General features: G+C 39.7%; 1 protein-coding gene and 1 pseudogene across 1 annotated transcript in view; both read left to right on the top strand.

Moving 5' to 3' along the window:
* Positions 1-26,051, top strand: part of LOC147017972 (uncharacterized) — a 54,201-nt gene extending 28,150 nt beyond the window's left edge. The window contains exons 2-8 of the mRNA XM_085897107.1: positions 5,674-5,882; positions 10,365-10,611; positions 14,934-14,984; positions 15,119-15,226; positions 17,541-17,565; positions 18,082-18,164; positions 20,716-26,051. Of these exons, the coding sequence (XP_085753233.1) occupies positions 5,674-5,882; positions 10,365-10,611; positions 14,934-14,984; positions 15,119-15,226; positions 17,541-17,565; positions 18,082-18,164; positions 20,716-20,804 (812 nt within the window). The 3' untranslated portion in view covers positions 20,805-26,051. The remainder of the gene's footprint in view (positions 1-5,673; positions 5,883-10,364; positions 10,612-14,933; positions 14,985-15,118; positions 15,227-17,540; positions 17,566-18,081; positions 18,165-20,715) is intronic.
* On the top strand, positions 21,755-21,895 carry LOC147017973 (signal recognition particle RNA; annotated as a pseudogene).
* Positions 26,052-27,988: the final 1,937 nt, after the last annotated feature.

The following is a 27,988-nucleotide window of genomic DNA, read 5'->3' as shown; positions in this document are numbered from 1 at the left end:
TGTACTTATCAGAGAAGCTTGATAATATACAGTATGATTCACAAGATCAAGGTAGGCTTGATGAACTTACAAATCACTTGTGTGATATTTTTCTGAATCCTTAAAAGCTGCTGGGTAAATCTACATCAAATACCCTAACTAGTAAGCCATACAAGCCCTGTAGGACATGAAATATTGGTGGTAACAAGCCATGGTTTGACCAAGATTGTCATCCAAAAAGGTCTCAAAAACTCAAAATAAAAAATAAACTCAAAAAAGAAAAAACATTCGCAGCTAAATCTGAAATTAAAAACTATTTTTTAATTTCAGATTTTCAGATAAAAACAAAAAAATTATCTCTGCTAAATCTAAAACTTTTTACAAAAACCTGAATAAAAATTTGAGAGAAAGGAAGCAAAAAAATCTGGTCTTATTGGAAAGTTTTGAATAGAACACGCTCATACAAAGTGAATATTGGCAAGATTTATTTGGATAATTTTGTTGAACATTTAAAGAATATCAGTCAGAAGTCGAACAATAGTGGGTATGCTAACAATGAAAATTTTGATCCCACGACCATTGATCACTCTGTGAATGAATGGATTAATGGGGACTTTTCTGCTGAAGACCTTTCGTCTTTAATACCCAAACTCAACAATAACAAGTCTTATGGCATTGATAGCATTATTAACAATTTTTTCAAAAATTGCCCAGTTACTGTAAACCAACTCATCGGTAGGTTATTCAATTTGGCATTGAATTGGGGAATAGTTTCCAGTGACTGGTCCATTGGTATAATAATACCATTGTATAAAAATAAAGGATCTATTGATGATCCCGAAAAATACCGTAGCGTAAATCTTTTGAGCTGTTTAGGCAAGCTGTTTACTTCAGCAATCAACCTACGTAGAAGGATGTGGTATCTTGGGCTATCAGCAGGCTGGGTTTAGAGAAGGGTTTAGTGTGCTCGACCATATATTTGCTTTGCATTCCATAGCTGATTTGTATTTATCCCACCAAAAGAGGTTGTATTGTGCCTTCGTTAACTACAAAAAAGCATTTTGACTTGGTCAATAGATCTTCTCTATGGCACAAACTGATTTCAACAGGGTTGAATGGTAAAGGTTATCAATGTTGTTTATGACTTGAACTTGAATGCGAAGTTGTGTGTTAAAATTGGTAATTCTCTATCCAACTTCTTTTCGTCCAATGTTGGTGTATGCCAGGGTGAAAATTTATCCCCTCTTCTCTTTGTCATTTACTTGAACTTCTTTGAGTACTTTGTCACTTGTCATTACAAAGGCTTAGATTTTCTTGCGTATAATATCAATCCTTACTATAATTCAGGGAACGGTGTTTGTGTGTTTGTGCTACTCCTCCAACAGTTGTGGACTGATTACATCCACACTAGCAACATAGGATCAGCATTACCCCAATTAATGTATAGGGGTGTTTTTATCTTTGCCTGTGGTCTTGGGGAGGGAGAGAAGCAAATTATCCATGTAAATGTGTCGTGTAACACTGCTCCAGATGGGGGAGGATATTACAAGTCTGCACCATTTAGAGTACAGTATTACTGTCCCCATGGTTTCCATTGAGGTGAGGTGTTTTGAATTATAAGCAGTAGGTATGTTTTTGCTTCATGCATGTAACCTGTGTTATTTATTGTTTTGCCTATGTACAGAACTGTCAGTTGCATATACAGCGCCCCAATGAATGTATGTGTCAGAAGAACATGTTGCATGCTTGGAACAAGATTGCCCATCGGGCAGATACTCCGCTCGTATCAATAACTTCCTGAGCGACAGTGATATCGAAGTTTTTCTCACACTGTATGTGTTGCTTTATGCTGATGACACAATTGTGATGGCTGAATCTCCCAAGGAACTCCAGTGTGCACTAAATGCAGTCAGTGATTAATGTGAGCTTTGGCATTTGACTTAACATATCCAAAACAAAAGTCATCACATTTTTCAAGAGGTGAAGTCTGAAATTTTCCAAATGTTATGTTAGGTAATTCCAATTAAAATTGAAGTTGTGAGGAATTATGCACACCTCGGAGGTACTTTTGACTACAATGGTTCCTTTAACAAGGCCATTTCAAAACAAATATCCCAAGCAAAAAGAGCACAGTTTTCCTTTTTACAGAAAGCACGCAGATTGAATCTTCCTCTTGATGTTCATTGTGAGCTTTTCGAACGAATTGTGATGCCCATTTTATTACTTTTGTTATATGGTAGTGAGGCTTGGAGTTGCACAATATCACCCGTATTGAAATTTTTATTCATAAATTTCTTAAACAAATATTACACCTCAATAAAAGGACTGCTAACTGTGTGGTACTTGGGGAAACAGGAAGTTACCCTACACAAGACTTTATTAACAAGGAGAATGGTAAATTATTGGTTGTGAATGTAAGTGGCAAGCAGAACAAAGTTATGTTTAGATTAGCAAAGTGTCCTCATGGCAATCAAATATTTGAGTCTAAATGGATTTCGACTGTGAAAAGTATTGTTGATCACTGTGGTTAATCTAATATATGGTATGATTTCTCTAACATTGACAAATCATAGTTTAAGTTTCACATCAAACGCAAAATTATTGCCGTGAGTGTGCAGATTTGGCATGATAAAGTCAACCATAACCCCCTGTGCTTAAATTTTAGTTTGTTTAAGAACAAGTTTAACTTCAAACCTTATTTACCACAACTCTCTCCAGTTCTCAGAGTTTACATGTATTGTCATGTCCAGAGGGCTTGCCCCTACCTGGATGGATGGCCAAACAATTTCCCTTGGAGGCTTACAGCCAAGATTCTCGGAGATTATGGCACGCTTGAGAAGGAAAGGGTGGTAAGGACGGAGCAGACGGAAGCACAGCATAGGGGTTTTACTTGAACCCAGGGCAATCAGACAACCATCCATCCATTGGGACTATACTTTGTGCAGAGCGTTGGTGCTGTCTAAGCAGTCTCCTTGGTTAGGCTAATGGGCACAATCATGGATGGGTCGCCACTCCGACACAGGATACCAGCAAGCTGGCACTCAGAAGGATGACAGGCAAAGTCAACCCCACATGGTATTATTTCAACAGCTTAGTGGGATTTGAACTCAAGATCCTAGGATCCTAAGTACACCACGCTAACCATTAAGCCAACACCAGGAATAATCAAACAATACAAGCACTTAAATAAATACAGGGGTTCAAAGAAAATAAATCAAAAATTTGCAATGGTAATAATTCAAAGGGTAATAGTCAAAACGGAATGCGAGGTGAACAATATCTAATTTTGAGGTGCCTCCACACAGACTCAAATACAGACAAGGGGACAGATGAAACAAAGGAAAAACCCTCCTTTATACCAGCACTTATCTGTGTGCCCAGGGATGAGTTTCGGTAACTTGAAGACACCAAACTGCTTCATCATTGCGTGGGAAAATGCAACCAAAATGGCGCGCAGCCGCTCTCTGGGTGGGCAAACGTACAGGAGGCAATTCGGGTGGCAATACTCAATACCAAGGCTCAGAAACTGCCATACAACTTTTTTTTGTCGATCGCTCTCACCGACGCCACTACTCTACAAAATGGCGCCGTCTCTTTTCCCAATGGCACAACATGAGGCTTCGAGGCTGGTCTCACACGATCCAGCCAACCGTCCATGGCCAGCGTCTTGCTCCGCCATGCGAGCCAATTTGCCTCACCACGAACAGAAGAATTGTGCAGCCTTCTTCACCGTGTCGAGGGAAAGCCAGCTGTAATGCCCTTCTATTTCAACTGCTGATCCTGCCTTTCTCCTTTCTGTCCTGCTCCGAACCTAACTCCATGCCTTCTTGTTGCCCAACATGAGACTCTCTGACTGCGATCCTCATTCCCTCCTCTTCTCTCTCGTCACACCCATAAATCTTCCACTCCAGAGGCGTAGTTTGCTAGTTGTCACCCCTGGAGGCGGGGTTTTTACCTGCTTGGACGTGCAGCTCGGTTGTTATTGTTTTAAGGACATGATCGCTTTTTATCACTGTTCTTGAAATGAAAAATTATAGGAAAAGGTCACAGGGGGCAATCACATAATGCAATAAATTATCCTGAAACCCTACCGAATGTAACACCACACCACCCCCTGTGTGGTGACATGTAACACTTAAGCTCACAGTTTTCCTACTTAATTTACATTGAGATGTCTGCTACATGTCCACGGACCAAGCTACTCTATACAATCCTACATTTCCTATGAAATTCCTCCATCTACCCAACAAACATAACAGTTTGTATAAATTTCACTGTGGCAACCATAATCTTCCTGTTTATCATGGTTGCTATTTGAAATATACTTTTCAACTGTTATATTCATTATGCAAGGCTAATGGTATTGGTGACGAATTTCATTATCTTCTTGGCTGTTCAGCATTCAATGAAACTCATAAGTGTATGAGACATCCTTGTTGGGAAAATCCCTCAGTGCATAAAATGAATGAGCTATTAAATATAGGTAATGTTGGTCAAGTTGTTAATGTTGCAAAGTTTATTGGCAGCATATTATCCAGGTTCTAATAACTTGTTAATTTATTTGCCACAAGAGGATTTTTGTATGCTGAGTTTTGAATGAAAATGTTTTCTATCTGGTCATCTGTGTCCAGACGTCACTCGTCTTGTAGATGTTTGTACTCTTGTGTTTTCTTTGATCTCATGTCCTGAAAGGAGTCGAAGAGTCAACAAGAACAAGAGCAATCAGAGATTTCAGACCCTCGCCAGGACTTGTTTTGTCTGATGCGTTGTGTGGCGTTTGTGTACTGGTGTGTTACATAATTAATAAGAGAAATAATTGGAACTGCCACTCTATAAATGCTGGCAGTGATGACTGGTTCAGCCTTTTCAGAGAAGATTTTTGAAGGTATTTTTATTTTTTGTAAAACAAGTCCAGAAAGTCCATAAAGGGTCCATAAAACATCAAACATCCATCCATAAATAGTCCGTATAATCTGTGTTCTCAAGCCTCAACTCCTGAACAAGGGCACGATGTGGCCCATGATGAGATAACTATAACAGTCAGCTCTTCATTGGCAAATAATAAAGCCAACATTGACTAAAATAACCAACAGCACCACCAGCATCTATACAATTAATAAAAAATAAAATGGGGGAATTACTGTTGCCTCATTACCTGTTCAGATCACGGTCGGCACGTGACTATGTTGTGTGTGGATATTATGACATCTTTTTATCATCCACAAGAAAATCCTAGGGGAAGGGACAGCCGGTTTAACATCATCCCTTAAGGAAGCTTAATCATTGTTGTTACACACCAGCAAGTTTCCTGTGCCTGCACAGGATTCTAAACGTGGTAGGGATGGGGATGGCAAAAATACAAAGGGCATCTTGTGTCATCGAACTGGCAAGCTGGGAGCAACAATTCACATTTATTGCCATATCTGATGCAATTTAAATGCTCTAATGATGCCTTGGGTCCGTAATAAAAATTTGTATTGGTGTCAAAGCCAGTACAGTGACCAATTAGACATTCATAGGATTGTTTGTGAAGTACCAGAGTGAGAGTTTACTGTCGATCTGAGCTATCCTGTCAGCCCAATTCTCATGATGGAATGGCCTATTTTAGGGGAGGGGGCGGGTTGGGGGTGATGGAGGGAAGGGTTGTCCTTCCATGTGTACATGCCATAACTTACAGCACATTGTGTTTTGCAGGGCTGATGAACTATGTTCATCCTGATCCCCAGCATCATTATCTTCCTAAACCTCAATCGACCATTCGCTGCAGAATAAACCAGAATGTGAAGCTGCAGTGTCTCCGCCCTAAGGAATCGCACTTCGATCCAGTCGTCTGGTTCATCTCACACAACAAGACATGCCTGACACCTGACTACGTTGTATCTTATATTGATTATCATCATAAGGTTAGAACATTATTTGTCATGATGGCACTAAAGTCACTTTCCCCTGACTTAAATAAGTCACACTGCTCTCAGATTGCTGCTTTCAGGCTTTCCATTCTTGGGACCTTTCACAGTTATGAGAGGAATTCTATGTATTTTTGATGGAAGCGAAAGCAATCACAGAAAAAAAATTTCTCGGAAGTAGTGGGGTTTTAAAACACCCTCTCGCAAATGTGTCTGGTCTCTGCCACATTTGTGCTCTTATCAGCCAATTTTTGCCACCTTTCTCTGAGGTCAAGTGGGGAATGGTGATCATCAAGCAAGAAAGCAACACTTCAATTTTTAATAGATTTTTTGTTCCCAGGAAATACTGAAAGAGAAATACACTTTTCTGATAAACTAGAGATAAGCATTTAATTTAATACACTAAACTCTGTGGCTAGTTTACATTTCCATGATAATCATCATGGGAACTTGTGATCCTGGAGTGAAGGGATGGAGTAAGTTTAATTCATCAGCATTAAATCTACTGCATTACTAACATTTACACTTTGGCCATCAATGATTCAATTCACTGCACATTGGGGCCATGTATTCATTTTGTAGGCACGGTCATGGTGTGAGAGTAAAAAGCAATTCCTTTCTTGCTGTGAGGAACATGGGGCTGCTGAGGAAGTTTCCTTGGTTAGGAGGCACAATCCTGGAAGGGTTGCCACTCAGACACAGGATATTCGAATGACTATTTCCCAGAGCTGGTACTCATTTTGCCGACCTTAGAAGGATAACAGGCAGAGTCAACCCCACCTGGTATTAATTCAACAGCTGAGTGAGATTTGAACTCGGAATCCTCAGATCCCAAGTCCACAACCCGAACCATCAAGCCAACACCAGGCATAATTTATATTGAGCTTAATAAAATTAACTCCAAACCAGGATTCTAAATTCCAATTGGTAGTCATGGGACTCCCTTTGAATGATCATTCCTTTCTATAACAAAGATCAACATTTTTCGTCATTGTGAAGGAAGTACTTCCAAGTGGCGGTGAACACTTTATTTATTCAGAAACATCTAATTGATTGATGCATTGAAAACTCATAATATAGTATCACATTATGACTTACATCATATAAACTTCATTCTTTTTGATGTGCAAGTGCTTTGAAGTATTTTTATTTGAAAGTTGGAATGTTGGCTGGGAAATCATCATGATGGTTGTCATTCATAATGCACACTAAACATCAATGACACGCAGTTTGAGTCAAATCATTGCATCATGTTCTTTCGTTAACATGTGGAGCACAGTTCACCCGATCGAAGTAAATTGAGCACATTACGCTTTTCTTCTTCTACTTCCCTTGTATGAAGCACATGTTTGTGTGTAGCATATTTGGCTGAGGCGGTGTGGTTGTGCAATTGATGGGATTCCCTGGCCTGTAAATAGCTCGCCTACTCGTGACGAAGGACAATGTAGGATCTTTAATGTCCACGATCTAATACGAGCAGATGGGATGACTGCGAAACACCAGGATGACAGTTTATTTCTCGACCAGGATTCAAACCCTGTATAGACAGCTCAGAGACCAGTCTGTATACCTCTTGGCTATCCTGCCAGACATTCCATACATGGTTTTCCTTTTGTTGAAAAAAAATAATGATAGAGACGATATGATTTTGATGTGATAGTAAAAATACTTTTGGGGTTAGCATGAGGGTGAGCAAAAATGGGTCACTTTGTCGTATTTTGCTTGCGCCACCAAAGGTAAAGGAGGTTATGTTTTCACCCCTCTATGTTATTTGGTGAATTTTTTTTTTTGCCAAGTATGTTGATCTGCAGCGTTTGTCTGTCTTTCTGTCTGTCTGTCACACGATTTTTGGCCTGTTTTCAGGCAATCATGTTGAATTTTTTTTTGTCTGTGTAGGTGACTGGCCAAGGATATCAAAGCTAAATTTTGGTGAAGATCTGAATCCAGATCCGGATGTGAGAACTTTTAAAGTGGTTCATGACCATTGAGAGATTGGGCCAAAAACGATTTCTAGCACAATATCTCAAAAGGTTATTGGATGGATTCACACTAAACTTGATGGATAAGTTGTAAGTGCCACTTGGAAGGACTGATTCAATATTGGTGAAGATCTGAATCCAGATCTGGATACAAAAATTATTTAGTTTTTAACTGATTCTTCACCCAATGAGAGATGGGGCTAAAATGATATTGCATGATATCTCAAAAAGTTGAGGACGGATTCTGATGAAACTTGGTGGACAGGTTGGGTGTACGACAAGGACTAATTGTTTCGATTTTGGTGAAGATCTGAATCAGGTCGAGATTCCATAAAGAGAATTCGAGAATTTCTCAGGTGATTCTTCACCATTGAGAGATAGGGTTCAAAAACGATTATATTGCATGATATTTAATAAATGTATTGGGCCCGATATGTTCTCGTGGATCAGGCATTACGTGGCCGAGGTATGCGCTCTATCGAGCACCCTTCTAGTTATTGAAAGGAACAATGCAGATCAAAATTATGGATATGAAATAAAAGATTGTCCTCACCAAAAAAAACATTATACTTTTTTAATCAAGCAACTTCTGAGGGTTGTAAGAACAACGACGACAACGAAATATATATGGTTGATCTTTCTCAGTGTTTACACTGAGCCATTTATTTAAGTTGAGCATTTCAAAAATATCAAACACCGAGACTCATGGAAGAGCGAACAAGAAAAGAGGAGAGGAGAGGAATAAAGACAATAAGTGAAACACAAAGTAATTGTTTGATTCGGTAGGGTTATTTGGGGGTACAAAAGGGAAAAGATGAGGGATGACATGAGAGGATAGTGCACCACCTGCCGTATGTGGAAGAGTGGGATTGAACATCCTCAAATAGTGGGGCAACTTAGCTAAATATAGCATAACAATTGTGCATTTTGTGAGGAAAGCGCCAAATTTGGCACACTAGTAGCCTATCATATGATGAACAGATTTGGATATTGGGCCATCTCAAATTCAGCCGCTGATGGCTGTGGCAGCCATTTTCCACTGCCATCAAAAATTTTGAGATGGCCCAATATCCAAATCTGTTCATAACGTAATAGGCTACTAGTGTGCCAAATTTGGTGCTTTCCTCACAAAATGCACAATTGTTATGCTAAGTTTCCCCACTAAGAGAGGCAATTACACAAGCAGGAGAAAATAGGAACATAAGATTTGAGGTGTGCAGTGAGCCTGGATTTTGGAATTTTAACTTAAAGGGAGGTACTGGAAGAATGCGTGCATCCTGAAAGAGCTGCCACAAAGGTCAGCGGGCTAAGGGAGCAGGACAGAGGGAGAGGAAGGAGAAATACAGAGCAACTGCCCTGTCTAATATGTGAGAGCAGTGGGCTTTCTGCTTCTGCCTCCTCGTGTGAGATGCCAATAATGTTGAAATCTTTAGATTCCATAGAATCCAGGAGAGGGAGTCGTGATGCTGGGGCCTCAGACTGAAGGGGAGAGCAGTCATCTATTGAGCTTCATACAATAGCCTTGTCGGATATGAGTAGTTCTAATGTTTCAAATAATTACTTGGAACAATGGATAATGCCTCGTCTCGACCTGGGTTTGGAGGCTAACTTTGCTATGTCAGCAGCTAATGAGAGATCATGGCTAATGTAGAGGCCTATACGTTCATGAAACTGAACTTCTTCCAGTGGCTGGTGATGGAAATCGATAGGACTGGATTCGTTTGATGGTCTTTCAAGAACGACAGAGTGAGACTGTGAGATTTGCCAGCGTTAAATGACATGATCCATTTATCAGACCAGCATCTAATCATTTCCACATCAGCAGAGTGATGCAGATGCCATATGCTTGTCAGTGGGATGGGATACTGCGTGACACAATGTGGAGTCATGTGTAAAAATAGAAGAGACTAAGGAGAGAGGTTTCATTATACAGGAAGTTGTGCTTTTTTAATGTGAGTATTTTTACTTCAAGGCGAAATTTTTATCTTTTAATGTCCAACCAAGCACAATGAACAATAATCATTCCACATCCTTTTTTTTCTGTCATCCATCCACCCAATTTTCATATAAGTTTGCTTCACTTGTTCCCTAACTTGATCCCAAGTATGGCTATGCATTTTTAAAACAGCCCATATGATGCCACAATTTTTTGTGGAGCATTTAAAATGTTTTTCTTTGCAAAGAGAAAGTCACAATAGTCTAAGAACATTTATTTTTAATTTTCAATATGAAAGTGGACGACTTTCTTTTCTCATGATATATACGTACCTCTATTTTGAAGAATGAAAAGGTTTCCCGAGGCCTATTGTGAATATGTTGTTCTGAGAACCTTTATAAAGCCTATGTAGCATTGGCCTAGTAAAATTGGGTTTGAACTCCAAATTTGAATTGCAAATGAAATGTTGATCTGCTTCAGTAATGTCCTTGGACAGTGTAGAAAATAAAAAGGTCAGCTGTGTTTTTGCTCTGTTATTTTGAAACGTCACTATCATTTCTCCAGCACGTGCTGGAAGTAAAGCACCACCATTTCCTGCCGAACACCAACCACATCGTTCTGGACTCACAGAAGGGAGGATATCAGATGCTGCTGTCACTGGTGCACCTAAGGTCATCAGATTCGGCAATCTATTGCTGTGCCGAAGTACACCATACCAAACAGAGACACGTTATGAAAACGAGAAAGCATTCATCACCTTTCAACTACAGCTTCACATTGCTGAGTATTGTGGAACTGGAGATCCTCGCGGGTAAGATGCGATAACGTCACCGACTCAAGAGTGATGGTGCCTTGATCATCATTTACTGGTGTCATTAATCTGTTAACAATTTTTGTTTCAGTCCTTGTTTTATAAGCAAGCTAAATATTTCTGGGGGAATCGATCACAAACAAAGCCAAGGAAAGATAAAATTATGCATACTACTTATTAACGACATTCCACTTCAGTACTTTTAGGACTTTATGATAAATTTTCAATTGTATAATTAATATCAACATACTTTTATATGAATTACACAGACCTTTGCAGACAATGGACAAATGCATGGCTTATTGGATTTGAAATTGAGTTCCTTAGATCATGAGCCACATCTTCACATGAGAACATTACAGACCAACCCGTTTTGTTACATTTTGTTCTATCTTTGAACTTTTCCCATTCATTATTACTGGTTGTTGTCAATTGTGATGGTCCCACCATTTCATAGGACACAGGAAATCGCATCACATGGCATAATCACCTATTTTGCATCTTTGCTCAGCTCTCGCAAGTGCAGAATAGTGGGTGCACCAATCTGCCTTGTTGAATTCGAGCCCTGAACACTCAACTCGTGGCACGCATTCTTACTTCGCACCCTGGACTAATTATTTGGACTCTATTCTGCCCATTATGTCGACAACAGTTTCTAGCATTCAACACAATCAGCCATATTAAACCAGGAAGCACTTTCAATCACAGTTCAGTTTATGTATTGCTTCCGCTTATCCATGCGGTTCTAACTCCTCACAACAAGCGATACCAAGCTCCCCCTTCTTATTGTTACTCGAGATAATGGTGAATATCTCAAAACCTTGAGCAACTTATATTTGTAATCTCATACGACCATGCTTCTTTGATCACTGATAAATTTATGAACTGTGAAGTTTATAAATCTTAGCAATTTATCATGATTTTACATATTGTTACGTTTGAGGGGGAGTATGCATTCAAAGGGTAATTAGGATGTTTAATTAGGTATGCCATGCTGTTCGAGTGTACCAGGATCTCGATGTAATAAGTAGCAATTCAGTGGTGATAAGTTGTCTAGTAAATGTCCATTTCTTCAAGGCGGAAATGATAATTGTCACGTAATTAGATAGGGATACGGGATAGGGTAAGTGTGTCTGCGTAAACCCCTTTTAGTATTCTCTGGAGGCTTGCCGTGACGTCACAGGACAGTGCTGCGGATGGCTCCGCCCCGTGATCATGATTGGCAGAAGGCGACGGCGCAGGGCCAATAAAACGGCTCGATTGGAAGTGACGAGGACGGGAGGATAAAAAGGTTCTGTTCGGGGTCGAAAAGGAAGAGGAAGAAGATCGGGACAGAAAAACTGTTCTGGTGGAGGCTGTTGTGCTGGGAGCGTGCTGTGTTGTTGCGCTGATTCGATCCTGGTTTTCATCGTGTCTCGAGGCCTTCCTGTGCCTCGTGCCTCACCTTGGTTGGCTCTGGGGTTCTGCTGGCTCGGAGTACGGGGTCGAACAGCAGGCGGACCTGCCTCCCTCTCCTGCTCGCAACTTGGCGCCAGAACTGGTTCCCTGGCGGCTGTGAGCAGACTTGGGCCAGGACCAGGAGGTCGACAGCACCACGGTGTCTCCTGCCCCTGACGAGCGCAACGCCAGCTCGTCCGACGCCAATCCAGGGACTGTTGCGTCCACACCACGGGCCAGCCTGACCACCAGGACCAGCTACGTGTTTGTGTGTGTGTGTGTGTGTGTGTGTGTGTGTGTGTGTGTGTGTGTGTGTGTGTGTGTGTGTGTGTGTGTGTGTGTGTGTGTGTGTGTACCTGGCGCCTTAGAGGGTTTGAGATTGGTATATCCATTGGAATTGTTTGTGTTTTCCCCACGCCCGAACCCACACCACCATCCCGTCGAATCGCACCGGATCCCTCTTCTTGCCGAGTCTTGTTATTTCTGGTTAGAGAAATAAACGTTATCAACTCGGTGAAAAGCGACTCGTGCCACCTTCCTCGTCCCGTTTGCGGTAGAGCGATTAAAACCGCCATCTTTGGGTTATAAAAAATAAACCGCCTCCATCGTTTCGGCTCATTCTACGTTAGCGGGACTGTTCAAGTCCCGTGAACGTCACAATATTTTGCTATGTTTATTGAGACTCAGCAATTATTCTGGTTTAGCAAAACTCAGAAGAGGTGGTTAAGCTTACTCTCTTTGAAAAACTTTGGTCCAACCTCTGGTCCATTACATTTTCATTCAATATTTATTTATTAAAACATTAATGCAAACCAAAAAATGAACAATTGATTTCAACACCAATATGCTGACGAGAATATGTTTACCACTGTAGGAGATGAGGTGTGGCTGACCCTTCTCGTGTTAGGTCATCATACCAAAAGGCCACATGAAGGTGGATTAAAAAAATTTGTTCTTCATAATGGGAATACAATGGCAGGGGGATTTGGGGGGCAAGGGCTGAGTTGGGAACACAATGACGTTGAACTTTCATCCACTGTATTGTGATTCTCCTTCACAAAGATTAACTTGCATTTTGAGCCAATCTACAGAGTGCCCTTGTGTGATCTTGAAAATTAAATGAACAAGTACATGTATGCAGTAGAAATTTAAAAACAAAACGTGAATGCCACTGCATATTATACAGGATGGCCATAAAGTCTGGAAACAGACACGCTAGAGTCGTGAGGGAATGGTTGGATGATAATTTCCCGAACTGGATTGGATGACGTGGCCCTGTGGAGTGGGCTGCATGCTCGCCAGATCTGAACCCCCTTGATTACTTCTTCTGGGGTATGCTGATGGCGCAGGTTTATTCAGTGAAAATCAGAGCCACAAATCATCTGAGGGAAGGATCACAGATGCATGCGCAGGGATTGATGGAAATGCTGCATTTATGCACCGCGTTCATTACAATTTAGCACAGCACATTGAACTGTGTATTTCTCTTAAGGGACAACACATTGAACATATCATGTATTATAACGTAATGTCAATAAACAATTTATAATGTATATTCGCCTATGTTTCCAGACTTTATGGCCACCCGAAAAAAAAAAGTTATCCCATGTCTTAGACCGAAGAACAAGGCCTCTTGCTTTCACATTACAGGCAGTTTGGTGGTCTCTCTGTTTTCTACCAACTCTTCTCTGATACTGTATTGCTTCCTCTGCTCTCTCAGTCCTCTAATCCTCCCAGCAACTACAGGATGCATACATTCTTCCAATCACCCCCTCCTGGTTAAACTTCTAAAATCCAGGCTGATTACAGATGTGAACTCTTTTTTTTCCCTCATTTCTCCCGTGTATGGGACCGCCTTCCAGAGGTTGTTCTCTCTCATTATATTCTCCAAGATTTAAAGCAGGATGTGCACCACTACCTAATGTCATATCCTCCATCCTGACTCATGATCTTTATGACCTCCATCAATTATTCTGAACCCAACCATCCTGCTTGCTGGTTTCAGTGTTTCTTCCTCTTATTTATCTTCTTTTCTTTTCCTTTTATGGTCATTTATTCCTGTGCCAGCTGTGTCCAATTGTTGCCTCACCAACCCACCGTCAGTTTGTCCATGACCTTCAGTCTTGTGTCAAAATAATGGTGGATCTTTTGATCCTCAATTGCTAGGATGTCACGTACAAGGCCCTTCCTTTCTTTTGCTTCGATTTCCTCATGATCTCTCTCTCTCTCTCTCTCTCTCTCTCTCTCTCTCTCTCTCTCTCTCTCTCTCTCTCTCTCTCTCTCTCTCTCTCTCTCTCTCTCTCTCTTTCTCTTTCTCTCTTTCTCTCTTTCTCTCTTTCTCTCTTTCTCTCTTTCTCTCTTTCTCTCTTTCTCTCTTTCTCTCTTTCTCTCTTTCTCTCTTTCTCTCTTTCTCTCTTTCTCTCTTTCTCTCTTTCTCTCTTTCTCTCTTTCTCTCTTTCTCTCTTTCTCTCTTTCTCTCTTTCTCTCTTTCTCTCTTTCTCTCATATGCACATTTCCTTCTCCAATCTCTGTTCACCCTCCCTCATGATTTCATTGTCTCAATTTCAGTTTTCTCAAATAATAAACTCTTCAACTCAAATAAGGTGTCCTTCCTTCAAACTCTCAACTCAAATAATCTCACCCTCTTCCTTCAACCCCCTTCAATTACTGTACTTGTATAATAAGCTTGTGTCCTTTAAAAGCATAAGAGAAGGTATTGTCAATAACAGGGCAATTTGACTAAAGTGAGAGCACTTCATGTATTGTAAGGTTTCACTGAATTTGATGTTAAGCATGGTGTTTTTGCAATTTATGCTTTAAACTTAAAATAACCCTTAACTTTGATGGCGATCTACCCATTTCCCTTTTTTCCTTTTGCATTGCAGAAAATGGCACAGACTTTTCAGAAATGTGTCAGGACATCAACATTGACAATGGTAATAAATTGTACAGCTGTATTTGTTTCCTAACTCTTAAAATTACACTTTTAAAACTTCCCATTGTACGAAATTGGTGTGAAGTTGAAAGCTATGATGAATTTTCAACTGGAGTATTGTATATCCATATACAGATATACGTGATATTGCCATCGTCCTGTTGGTGATAATCATCTTGGTGACGGTTCCTGTCGTCTTATTCACAACATGCAGAATGGGAAAGGGCCGGGCGAGGCGAGCTGGTAATGAGTCGGTCTACTAATGTTTTTGCCTCTCTCTTTGAATAAAATATTATTATTCAATACTAGCAGGGAACCATGGAAATTCCATGTAATGTACAATGTGATTTCAAGTATTCAACTCCTCACTCCAAGCCCCAAGTCCTAAACGTATGCCTCCCAACCCCAAGCCCTCATCCCCCCCACTCCAAATCCCAAGCCCTCACCCCCCCCTCCTAACCCGAAGGCATCAATACCCTCCTCACTCCTCGCCTTTAAATCCCCTCCACACCAGTCATGGTCGCCCATCCAACTCACAATCCCGCGAGATATGCAGAAAAGATATGTGAGAATACCCGAAACCAATTACCTTCTTCCTGATGAATATATACACATCGTTGAAAGTAAATATTGACCGTGGACAAATTTTTAATGACATGGATTTAAGCCCTGCTTGAGAGAATGCCACATAGCTATTTGGGCAGTGTATAAATTAACAGACCACTGGCTCAAACGCTGAGTCTGAGCTTCTTAAGGCCCGTGACACCCATCGGCTAAAAATCATTTTAACTGTCGCTTTGGTGGTTTTCTAAATGAGGGAAAATTTATAGGGATTGTGAATACTAGTGCGGGCCCGTACGTGCAAAAAAAAAAAAAATAAACAAATAAACTTTCATACCACGTGCAAGAAACAACAACCACACAGGCCGTTTCTTCGCTCTCGTGTGCCCGTACGTGTGTGGCCGTACTTGCGTGGCCATACTTGCGTGGCCGTACGTGCAAAAAAAATTAATAATAATTAAAAAAAAAACTTTCATACCGCGTGCCAGAAACAACAACCACACAGCCGTTCCTTCGCTCTCATGTGCCCGTACGTGCGTGCCCGTACGTGCGTGGCCATACTTGCGTGGCCGTACGTGCAAAAAAAAAACATTTTTAATTGTGACGTCAATAGTGATGTCATAGCACCGTGTCCTGTCATTGGTTGGTAAATAAATGGCCATAACTTGGGAACCCCTTGTCCGATTAATATCATACCTTGAAAAGGCACATACTCAGGTCCCCAGCAATATTCCTGGCAAGTTTCAATTAGATCGGACCAGGGATTGTCGAGAAACGGCGGTCGCAGACACACACAGACACACAGACACACACACACACACACACACACACACACACACACACACACACACGCACACGCACATGCACACACACACACAGACAGACAGACACACACGTACACGCACACACACACATACAGACAGACACACACACACAGACTCACGCACACACACGCACACACACACACACACACACACACACACACACACACACACACACACACACACACATACACACACACACACACACACACACACACACACACACACACACACACACACACAGATTGCTGGAATTATAGATTGATGAGAGCTTCAAGACGTCTTTGGCTTTGCATAGTTGTAAGCACCAACATGGCAGCTTAAATAAGAAACCGTAGGCGGAGTCAGGCCAGCTGTCCAACCAATCGGTGGGGAGGATTGTTTCAGTAACACGGACAGACAGATAAACAAGCATGTTATATCATAGATAATTGCATTGTCGCACATCTCGGGGATAGATTTTGCAACACTCACAGCAGAACTCCTTGAAATACAAGCTCAGATGCCAATGAGGTCAAGCGGAAACACATTCCCATAATCTTACAATTAAAAGTTATAGCCTAATTGCACCTCGGAAGTGAACGAGTCCACCGCAAATATTAATAAATAATTTATTATAAACATTCAAGGCCAAAGACAAAATGACCCACATTAATAAATAGTCAACGATAATCTCAACTTACCATGCAATGGGCAAGCAGGGGGCAGCTAGAGGGGAAGGGGAAATAAATATAATAAAATATCACCGATCACCTGAGGAGGAGGAGGTGAATCACTACCTTGAAGGCAGCAACATGCAACAAAATAATATGATCAAGTAATATAAATAAATTAAAAATCAAATGCAGGTGAGCTACCCGAGACGATGGGGAAGCACGGTTCGTTTGCTTACACAATGGTGTAAGCATATCCCGCTAGTATAATATAAAGTACGTACTTGGTACTCACTGGGAAATCAAAAGAAACGAAAGGTTTGCCATAAAGCCATTTGTGACGAATTTGAGTCATCGACTCATTAGAAAGTGTAAGGTCTGGTTGTCGGCCTCAAATGTGAGTTTTCCTCTTTATTTTTTTTTCATAGCTGAGTGCTTTTTGCCCAAAAAATATTGATGAAAAGGTATGCTTTGTTGATAACAAATATAGTTTAAATGACACTTGTTTCTTCTTTTTTACAGCCAGTGAAATGACTGACATGCCAAGGTAAAGTTCCACCTCCTGAAACCCACCCACCTGTGGAGATGGCAGCCAATAACACAATATCTTTTTTACTTTATGCGTACCTGTGGAATATTCAAGTAGATAAATATGCATTCTTGAGATCTCCATTATCAATTTCTCTGATACCCTATCTTGGCCGTTAATGATGATATCGCAGGTCTAAAGGTTGATTTGTAAGGAATGTATTTGTCTTTATAATTTAAAAATTGTTTCTACAATTTTGTGAACTTAATTAGAGCACTAAATGAAATTTAGAGATAAGATTATTGTCTGTAGATTTATCACTGAGATAGTTTTTTCGACCTTCTAGTTTAAGTAAATTAGTATGTATAAAAACAGTCTTAATCACAGCACACACCTTACTCCTTACTCACAACCAACATATTTAGCTTTCACATGCTCTGTGATCTTATGTCTAACTTTATGAGTTTAAATCTAATAACACTTGTAACCATAGCAACATTTAAAGTTGTAACCTGAACTTATTGGATTCTGCAGATCTCCAGAAGTGATGTCACCTGAGAGTTTGCAGGTGTTCGGCTTTCCTGATTACAACAGCCCACCCACCCCTCGGCCACATGGTAACTTTACATCAAAACACCACTCTGTTATTAATCATAGCTTCACAGTAACGAGTGCTGAATCAAATGCTCTCATTGCATGGAGAGTTAATTAAAACAGAGAAAACTGAAGGAAAGGATTTCTTTTCTTATTTTTAAAAGTTAAAAACAATGGAAAAGTAGTATCGGCGATATCACTCTCGAGCACCAAATAGAGTTTTATTCCTGAAAGCATGTAACTGCCAAGAACCACAATCCAGAATTTCATCCGAAACAGCTTACACGGGAAACTAAAGTTCTAGAAAATGATAGTATTTATCAACCTTATGCAATATAAGGCATATGTCTAAACATTGTTGGGAAAAGAGAAAAATGGCAAGAGTGTACCGATACAACTTCGGTGAATAGGTCATTCCTGCCCTCAACACCATGAGCAGGAATGCATGCAACAGAGCTTGGTTAGTTATATAAGAGTAACAGGAATCAGGCAGTCGCATGGTCTAGTGGATTCAGTTTGTGTCTTCATTTGCATCGAACTCGTGGAAACCATACTAAGTAAACACCGATTGAACAAAGGGCTTGCAGAAGGAAAGAGCACAGAAAAGAAGAAATGTATTTCAAGATTGCAATTATCTTGTACCAAGATAAAACGGAACAACATGATCAACCACATTTTTGCAGCTGCTCGGCCTGAGGTTGCAAAAGCACAATTTTGCTTCATTCTAGTAGTTTACCACATCCTCTATGTTTCTCAACCAGAGCAACTCACATCTGTTCACAGCAACGTAGACAGTCTTTCAATCCAAATATTGCATGGAAGTATTGTGGAATTGCAAAACAATGCAGCAGCACAAAAATGTTGATTGTGGGTCACAAAATAATTTGGAATTCTGTCAAATAATTTCCAAACTGCTCGACCAGTGGCATTTTACTTTCAGTGCTCATCTGCTTACTTTCCGACTGAATCAATCATTTGGCTCAATGAAAAAAAAAAAGTTCACATCGGTCAAGACAATGAGAAATTCCATCCACCAGTCACCTTGTGCCAGAGGTTTTTGCTGTCTACCTTTTCGTTTCACCAGCACATACGTATGTAGCACCCAGCCTGCTTGCAATGGGAAAATATCATTTACATACCAACCTGCACCAGAGAACCATGCTGCCCAGACAAATTGTTCCCTCGCAGTGGAAAATTTCATCCATTGCCAGCCTGTTGCAGAAGATTAACCAAACAGTAAAACTAGTTTAAATCAGCATAAAATGTTTTACATGTGAAACACCTTTACGAAGTACAGGTAAAAGGTGACGGATTCCATACGTAATGATATTGGTTGATGATGATGCTTTCCATTATAATCAAGAATACCTTTGCGTCAATCCAGCTTGCCATCAAATGGTATGTTAAGCAGTTGCCAGGATATTTATTATTTCTGATAAAAGAAACAAAAGTGTTCCCACGAGTTTAAAATGTCAAGAAAAGTATGTATCCTCCATTTTCATGAGGAATGTCGACCATATCTAAATTGTCTATTTTTCCCCCAGTATTTAAATACATATGTTTGACAAACAGACATAGTTTAAAATTTCCGTTTATATAAATTAAATGTGCATGACAGGTGTGCTGGACTTCCTCAAATACGGGACGTTCAAAATGACGTAATCTGCCCCCAGAATGCTCTGTGAGCATGCACAGAACCCCTCTCTGGTGTGGGCTGTGATGTCACGTAATTAATTTACCTGAGAAGTTATTACAGCGAAGGGCAGAGCATTAGGGTTAGCTGTTGGCATTTAGGTTACCTGGTGTGAAAATTGGATGAAATGACTGAATGCACAGCATTCAGTTGTTTAAATAACAAAAGGCAAAATAAATGAAAAAGTTTTTCTGTATCGTCAAAACAAGCAATTTTGAAAATAAATACATTTTCCCAATGTTCTCCCCTTTCCTTGAACTTAACAGTGAGCATATCTAGATATATAGATGGTAATAGATATATAGATTTTTTTACCATATATAGATGATTAAAATAGGACCACCTGTCCTGAAGCTCACCTGGATCAAGAGTAAGTCACTAAAACCCCCATCAGACCCCCTTTGACCCTGAATTTTTTTAATCCCATGAACAAACGTTGGTACATCAAGGGTGATGAAACTTGTGATCAAGTTTCATTGAAATTCTGTGCGTAGTTCAGAGAAGAGAGCAAATACCTATTTTGCGGGATCCGAATCCCCCCCCTCCAGTAGACACCCTTAATGAGCGCAGATTTTGATGTGATCGTAAACTTTGGTACATCACGAGGATGAAGGTTGTGGTCAAGTTTCATCGAAATTGCGTGTGTAGTTTCGGAGAAGAGAGCAAATTACCTCTTTTGGGGGGGGGGGGGTCAAAACCTTCCTGTCGGTCCCTTTAATGAGTGCATATTTTGATGCGCATCAGACCTGTGTTTGATGGGTATATCCTCTAGTATTTAATATATCAATGTATCTTTCCAATAAATGAAAATAATCATGAGGTTTGGCCATGCTGAACCCAGTTAATCCTCATTTTACCCTTTCTATTCTGTATATTCACAGTCATTGGCCATGAAGAAGAAGAATTGTGTGTCGAAGAAGACCACATGCTTGTGAACTCCTTGTCCAGACTGCAACTACTTGAGAATTGAGTAATGCGAAGCTGAACTTAGTCTGGAGTACATATCAGGGTCTCAAACTTAAGCACTGCCTTAAAACGTCTTAAGAAATAATGCAATACGTGGCCGTTGTTTGGAGAAGACAGCGGCTCATGGGGTTAACCATTAAAGCTTTTTTTTAGTCGATTCTCAGGTGGAATGATGTGAATGTTTGTGGTTTTTTTTCTCTTTTAAACTTTTATACATTTGATATTCTTCACATAAACATTTCCATTTTTTTGCCTTTATTGTGACGTCTTTAATTTGATTCTTAGACATTTTTCTCTCCAAGTGGTTTCCTCCCCCCCCTCCAAGAAATAACGTTTTAACCTTCAACGTCCTTTTAATGACTTGAAACAGTCACGTGTAAAAATGGGGATTAAAAATCTCACTCCGTGATTAATATTTTATTTTCAATTCCATATTTTCCGTTTCATTATGTTTGTAGCATATCCTGATGCCGTGTGGATTGTGCTTCCCCGCTGACAGATCTCTGGTTGTTTGTACATGTTGTTGCGTTAGAGCCTGGGGAGTAACTGCCAATATCCATCTGTCTGGGTTCTTCCCGACATCTTTGTTTTCTTTGTAATTTTTTTCACAATTCTTTTTATTCATTCTATTTCTTGCTTTTTCTTTTCATTCATCTCTTTTACTCTTTATTTCTCTCTTTCTTTACCTATATGTTTAAGGAGAAGTGAATTATTGCAGAAAGTTTTCTATAAGGCTCACTTGGCTGCGCTTGGATATGTTTGAGGGTTGGGGAGTAGCGGCTGAAACCCGAATCCGATCCAAGTTCCTCTTGATGACTCCATCTTTGCTCTTTACTTCTTCAGGTTCCTTCTGATGACTCCAATGCAGTATTTGATCTTCCATTTGATTATACAATAAAACAAATATATAGCCAAAATTCAGAATTATTTCAGATATTATTCCATGCGCAATCCACCAGGCGTAGTGGCGTGCGCCTGTAATCCGGCTACTCGGAGGCTTGGGTTGGAGGATCGCTTGAGGACGGGAGCTCTGCACTGGGGCGTGCTATGAGAGGGTGTAGGGCAGCCCGGAATCATGGCGAAACCCAATCCTTATCCCTGTGTCGTAAGAGGCAACCAGGGTTGCATCAGGAAGGGCATCCGGCGTAAAACCTATGCCAAATCAGTATGCGGATCATAACGGATGATCCGCTGTGGCGACCCCTAATGGGAGCAGCCGAAAGACAAACAACAACATTCCATGTGCAATCCATGAAAGGCAAAGGGTTATTGTTTGAATCCTCAAAATTCTCAAATACAGTATTATTTTTAATATCGACGAGAACTATTAATTTCTTCTTATTCTTTAACGGGCACAATTATTCCTACATTATTGTGGAGTTGGCCGGGGAAGCTTGGCCAAAGCCTTTCACGAAGCGGCTGGCAAAGTCTGACGTTTGACTAAGGTTAATGCAGGAATTTGGCCATGATGCTGGTGATAACCTGTCTACTCTTCACCAAGGACACCCTGGCATTTTTAACATCAACCAACAGCCAGTACTTGCAGAGAAGGATCCTCTGGCTTAATGTCCATCTGACAGATGGTGCACATATTGTCAATGCCTTGATCTGCATGTGAAACACCAAGATGAAAGTTTATAGCTGGGCCCCAGACTAAACATTCAAACCCAGAATAGAGAGCTCAGACCAAGCAAACACACAGTCAGTTCAACGTTGGCAAATCGATGTTGATTTAACACCTTATTTCTAACCTTGGATCAACGTTGGACATCCACTTCCAACCATTCCGACCTTTGCCAAATATATTTGTCAATGTTGGCCCAACGTCAGTGGGCTATCTGGGGAGGTGGGTGTGCCCACCTCGAGGCTCTCCTGTCATCCATATTCCTTTTTAATTTCCTTCGTCTGATTTACTTTCCAATATTTTTCATTAAAAATGTCATTTATACTGCAGTTATTTTCAATTTCAAGGCAGAAAATATAATTGTCAGCTTTGGCATTTTTCTTTGACACCATTTTTTGGCAAAAACAAATATAACTTTACTTTTGAGCAATACTTACATTTAGCAACTTGACACAAATAAGCTTTGAATCATGTTAGTAAATAAATGTGAAAGACATGTGGACTGTGGAGAACCAAATTGTGAATAAGCACACCCGACATGTTTCCAACTACTAATCATGATGCTTCTCCTTCACCCCAACTCATATTCTTGCTCACTTACTTATTTTGAAACTCACTTCTACTTGTAACGCACAGATTTCCTCATGCTTGGTCTTTCAAGCTGTTTCTTTTTTTTCATATGGTATATAACTAACAGTAGGACAAGCATCAAGGGAATGGATGAAAAGGAAAAGACGTAAGAAAGAAGGGAGGAAACATTGAATTTGCAAATAAGATGGTTTGATTAGGAAAGGTTTAGGGAGATTAATAAATATCAGGGGTCAGAGCTGGGTATGACGAGAGATAGTGGTGCACTGCTTGCTAGAAATCCTTGGGGGAAGTGTGAGACAACAAACTTTGGAAGGTGGTTCCATCGACGGGAGAAACAAGAAATAAAAGAGTTGAGGTGTGCAGTAAGCCTCAATTTTGGAAGCTTAACCAAGAGGCGTGTACTGCAAGAGTACGTAAACCATGGAGTAGATAGGGAAGGTCGTATGACCAAGACATTAGAGGGAGCAATATCAGAGAATAGACCAAAAAAAAAAAATAGAGACCACCGAGCGCACTGCAAAATAAGAGAAACAGACATCGAACTGAAATTTTAATTACCATATGAGCTTTTGTTATTACATTTTCAACAAAGCTTTATTATGAAAATATGGAGAAGAGAAATTAAGAATTTGGTCAAAAGGTCAAAGGTACCATTAAGGATACGGAAGAGGAAGAAGTCAGAATAAAATGCGGACAGACGGGCTTTGCATTGTCAGATGCTTTCTAGTCGCTCTTTGCTACTTCTCTTGTTATTCAAGACTCTGCTACTTCTCGCTTATTCCAAATTTGCAAAAAAAAACGAAAGCTGCAGCTTTCAATAATTATTATTATTATTATTTCTTTTTTTACCAAGAGGCTTGCTACAACTCAAATTAAATCTCACAACTGAACAATCGTGTACCTTATTCATGGAATACACTTTGTCAACACCGCATTAGTTTTTTTTTCGAGGCTTACAAAGGCATAGTAAAGTAATTACAGCTGTGCCAAAAATGGGGGAGGGTGTCGATAATTGGAAAAGCATATGTTTTGGCCTAAATATAAATTTTGTTCGTTCTTACTTTGGTTAAGATGTTCTATAGTTGTTTCAAAGACTATATAAGGAAAGGCTGTGAACGAGAAATCTGAAATTTAAATAAACTGGAAGGCAGTAGGTTGTTGGGAGCAAAGTATGACTTTAAAAGTTGAAACTATAGTAACTTGCATAGTTTCGCAAAACATGGTTAAACATAAAAGGGGATTGTTCTGAGAAATGCTGTATAGAATCTGTTGCAGATGAATACTATTTCACATTCCAGTATATTGTAAAATAACAGACAGGAAGGGGTATTACCACACATACAATGGATCATAATCCATCCTATAAAATAATTATTTTCGGGATGATCAGTGGACGTATTAACTAATCACAAATTTCAGCATCATGCAGCATTGTGAAAGTGGTCATCTTGAACCAAGTGATACTGTCATCACCTGAAATGCTGCAAAAATATAGATTTTAAAAGATTAAATTTTTAGATATGCATATTAAATATCTTCATGATTTGCAGAGTGGAAGGGACATAACATCAAGAATGAGTTACTCCGAATTCTCCTTCAACTAAAGTTTATGAATGGCTGATATGTCTGGTGGCAGCTCATAATTTTATGGTGAATGAACGGCTTTCCAGCAACAGCATGAAGACTTATTCCACAATAATCCAGCCATATTGGTGTTGGGCTTTGACACTCTTCGTGAGCACAGCCATTGAGGCTTGGTCACTGATCCTGTGCCATATTTTAGTACTTCTGCTCAAATCATCATGTTTTGGACACTTGGATAATTTTGTCAAAATACAACTGCCCTTCTTTTGCCCAACATTTACCACCTGTATGTTGCTAAGGTTTTTTTTTTTTTTGGTTTTCATGATTGAGGCTTGCGGAAGAGTGAGAACAGAATGGAAGGTAATAAAGGGAAAGGAGGAAACACCAACAGCAGAAATTTCTGTTCCATTCGGTTCTCTTTGTTATTCCATTCCCAATTCCCTGCATTTTGTTAAGAATGTATCACTTTGTTGTGAATAACTAGCGAGTTGCCCATTCCCGCACGGGGCTCTAAACAGGTAGGGATGGTGGTGGCAAAAAATAGTATCTTCTGTCATCAAACCGGAAAGCTGGGAGCAACAATTTGCATTTAATGCCACATCTGCTGGAATTTAAAATATCGAAAGGTGGTGAGGTGTTCATTTGAAACTGTTTGTTCGATATATGTATTTTTTTTTATGCCTAGGGTCGGTAATAAAAAAATGGATTGGTGTCAAAGCCAGTAATCAATTGTAGATTAAAAGTAAGATTGATTAAGGTCGATCTATTCAGACGTTATTTTCACATGCCATTTCCAATATTTTTACGATGAAAATTAGTTAATTACTAACCCCTGCCCTCCAGCCAAAAAAATCTGCATAAAGCAACCAATAACGGCTACACAAGGGATTCTGGCATTGGGCGTCAAGCCCATTGCTGTTTCAAACCCGACCGCGGTAGGTTCCTTTACAGTTGCAGACATTTACAAGTAACCCACACATGAGAATCCCAATGCTTCTTTATGCCCCTATCAGCCACCAGACTAGTTTCATTGCTTATTTTGGCTGGAAGGGCAGGGGGTTATTAATTATAAAGTCCTTGCCACAGCTGGGAATAATTGATTTGGTGAGAGCTCATTGTTGTTCCCTCTAATTCCAGAGACAGATGGAATTGGGCCTTACAATATAATACTGTATATATATATATATATATATATATATATATATATATATATATATATATATATATATATATATATATATATATATATATATATATATATATATGCATGTTTTCGAACATATCCAACATGAATTTTCAATGGTGTAGTAACTATTTTTTTGACAAATTTTATCTTGAAATTCATATTTGTTCTGCAGAGTTGATGCCATTCCTTTGCAAGGAAGTATATGATAATGGTCAATATTTGTGGACAATAAAGCAAAGCCTAATATGAAGTTTTGGAAACTTTGATTTATCAAATTAAACTCTCTTCATTTGAACCAGTGAAAGTGAATTAAAGTTACTACTACTGCAACCACTTCTACCACCACTACTACTACTACTAATATTACTACTACTACTGCTGCTGTTTCGTGAATTGGCAAAATTATTTCCACCTTGTGTCGTCAGCCAGGGAATATTTTTGCCCCATCTTTCATGAACATGCTGGCCAGGCTGCACCATGATTTGGTCAGGTATTTGGAACATATTCACGGTGTTGGCAACAACTCATGACACACCACCTGAGCAGTAGTGTGACATGATACTGCTCTCGTGCTCCTCTAGACACATGCGATTAGCCAAACAAAGGGATTACCTTTATTAATTTCCTTCCCTTCAGGAGTTTCCAATTAACTGGATTGGTCAACGTGGGAAAGATAGCAGAAAGCAGACATGCACACAGGAACATAGATACAAATAATTTAGTGTGTAGCATGCACACCAGACAGATGCTAAAATAACCCTAAATACAGAAGATGATGAGTATTAAACACAATGAAACCTAACAGGAACAGCAAAAAAAACTAATTCCATGAGGTGCTGAACACACAGTCAAATATTCACACAACTGGGTGAGATAATTAAAGGTCTATATGATAATATGATAATATATGTATATATATATATATATATACATATATACATATATATATATATATATATATATATATATATATATATATATATATATATATATGTATATATGTATATGTATATATATATATATATATATATATATGTATATATGTATATGTATATATGTATATGTATATATATATATGTGTATATATGTATATGTATATATATGTATACATATATATACATATACACATATATACATATATACATATATACATATACATATATACATATATACATATACATATATACATATATATATATATATATATATATATATATATATATATATATATATATGTATAGTCTTGGGAACGTGATAGCTTAGGGATAAAGGGAGTAACATAGATCAGTCATTTGGACTTGTTTAGCATAAGGAGTAGGTCATCTATGTGGAAACGACAGGGAACGTGTCGAATGATGTATGAGGAGCGATAACTCCGTGTCCATATGTGTGTAAGCCCTACTCTTCCCCCTTCCCTTCTTGACATCGTCCCCCCCCCTCCCACTGATCATCCCTCTCTAATGTCCTATATATCTTCCATGACCAAACTGATGGACCAGTCCCGCTAACAAGCGTGCCCTGTTTCATGGCAGCGTGATTGCACCAGCAGCGGTGGGTATCTCGCGACATGGTTCGGTCCATGGGCAGGGCGAATGAATGGGCAGTTGTGGGTTGAGTAGCCTTCGAATGGCATGGCATTGGGAAACAAAAGTTGCATGATATGGACTGGCATGGCACTTTGTCCTGTTCTTGTCTGTTACGTCCTGATCTGTTCAGTGTACTCGCTTTTCCACATGCCTCGACTGTATCTAAAAACAAAAAAAGGATAGAGCTGCAGCCACACTGTGTTGTTGTCATTGTGGTTGTTGGCATTGGAGTTAAAGTTTGATGTCCGAGGTCCATGCCAGCGAGCAAGTGATGAGGTAACAAAGAAGATAGTAGAGATACGGCAAGCAATGGAGGAGAAGAAACGGCAGCTAGACGAGAGAATAGAGAAGGTGAAGGAAATAGTGGGAAAAAAATCAATCGGAGTGAAATAGGTGGCAGGAGTAGGAGGGGAGAATGTGAAGGAAACAATTAAAAGTGTACAGAAATTAAAGGAGGAGGTTGAGGAACATGAGGTGGCTGTGAGGGATGATGTTGTTGTGTCTTTGCTTTGAATGAAAACGGTTTGGAAAACATCCACCGTTTAAGAAACCATAGTTTGCAGCCAGCTATGGGAGTGATGGATCCCATCATATGGGATGGTTTTCTATCCCTTAAG

The sequence above is a fragment of the Eptatretus burgeri genome, chromosome 10, assembly GCF_056783735.1.
Source record: "Eptatretus burgeri isolate ZD-2024b chromosome 10, Ebu_testis_v1, whole genome shotgun sequence".
Lineage (NCBI taxonomy): Eukaryota > Metazoa > Chordata > Myxini > Myxiniformes > Myxinidae > Eptatretus > Eptatretus burgeri.
Note: the sequence above shows the minus strand (reverse complement) of the source record. Positions and strands in the feature narration are given on the sequence as shown.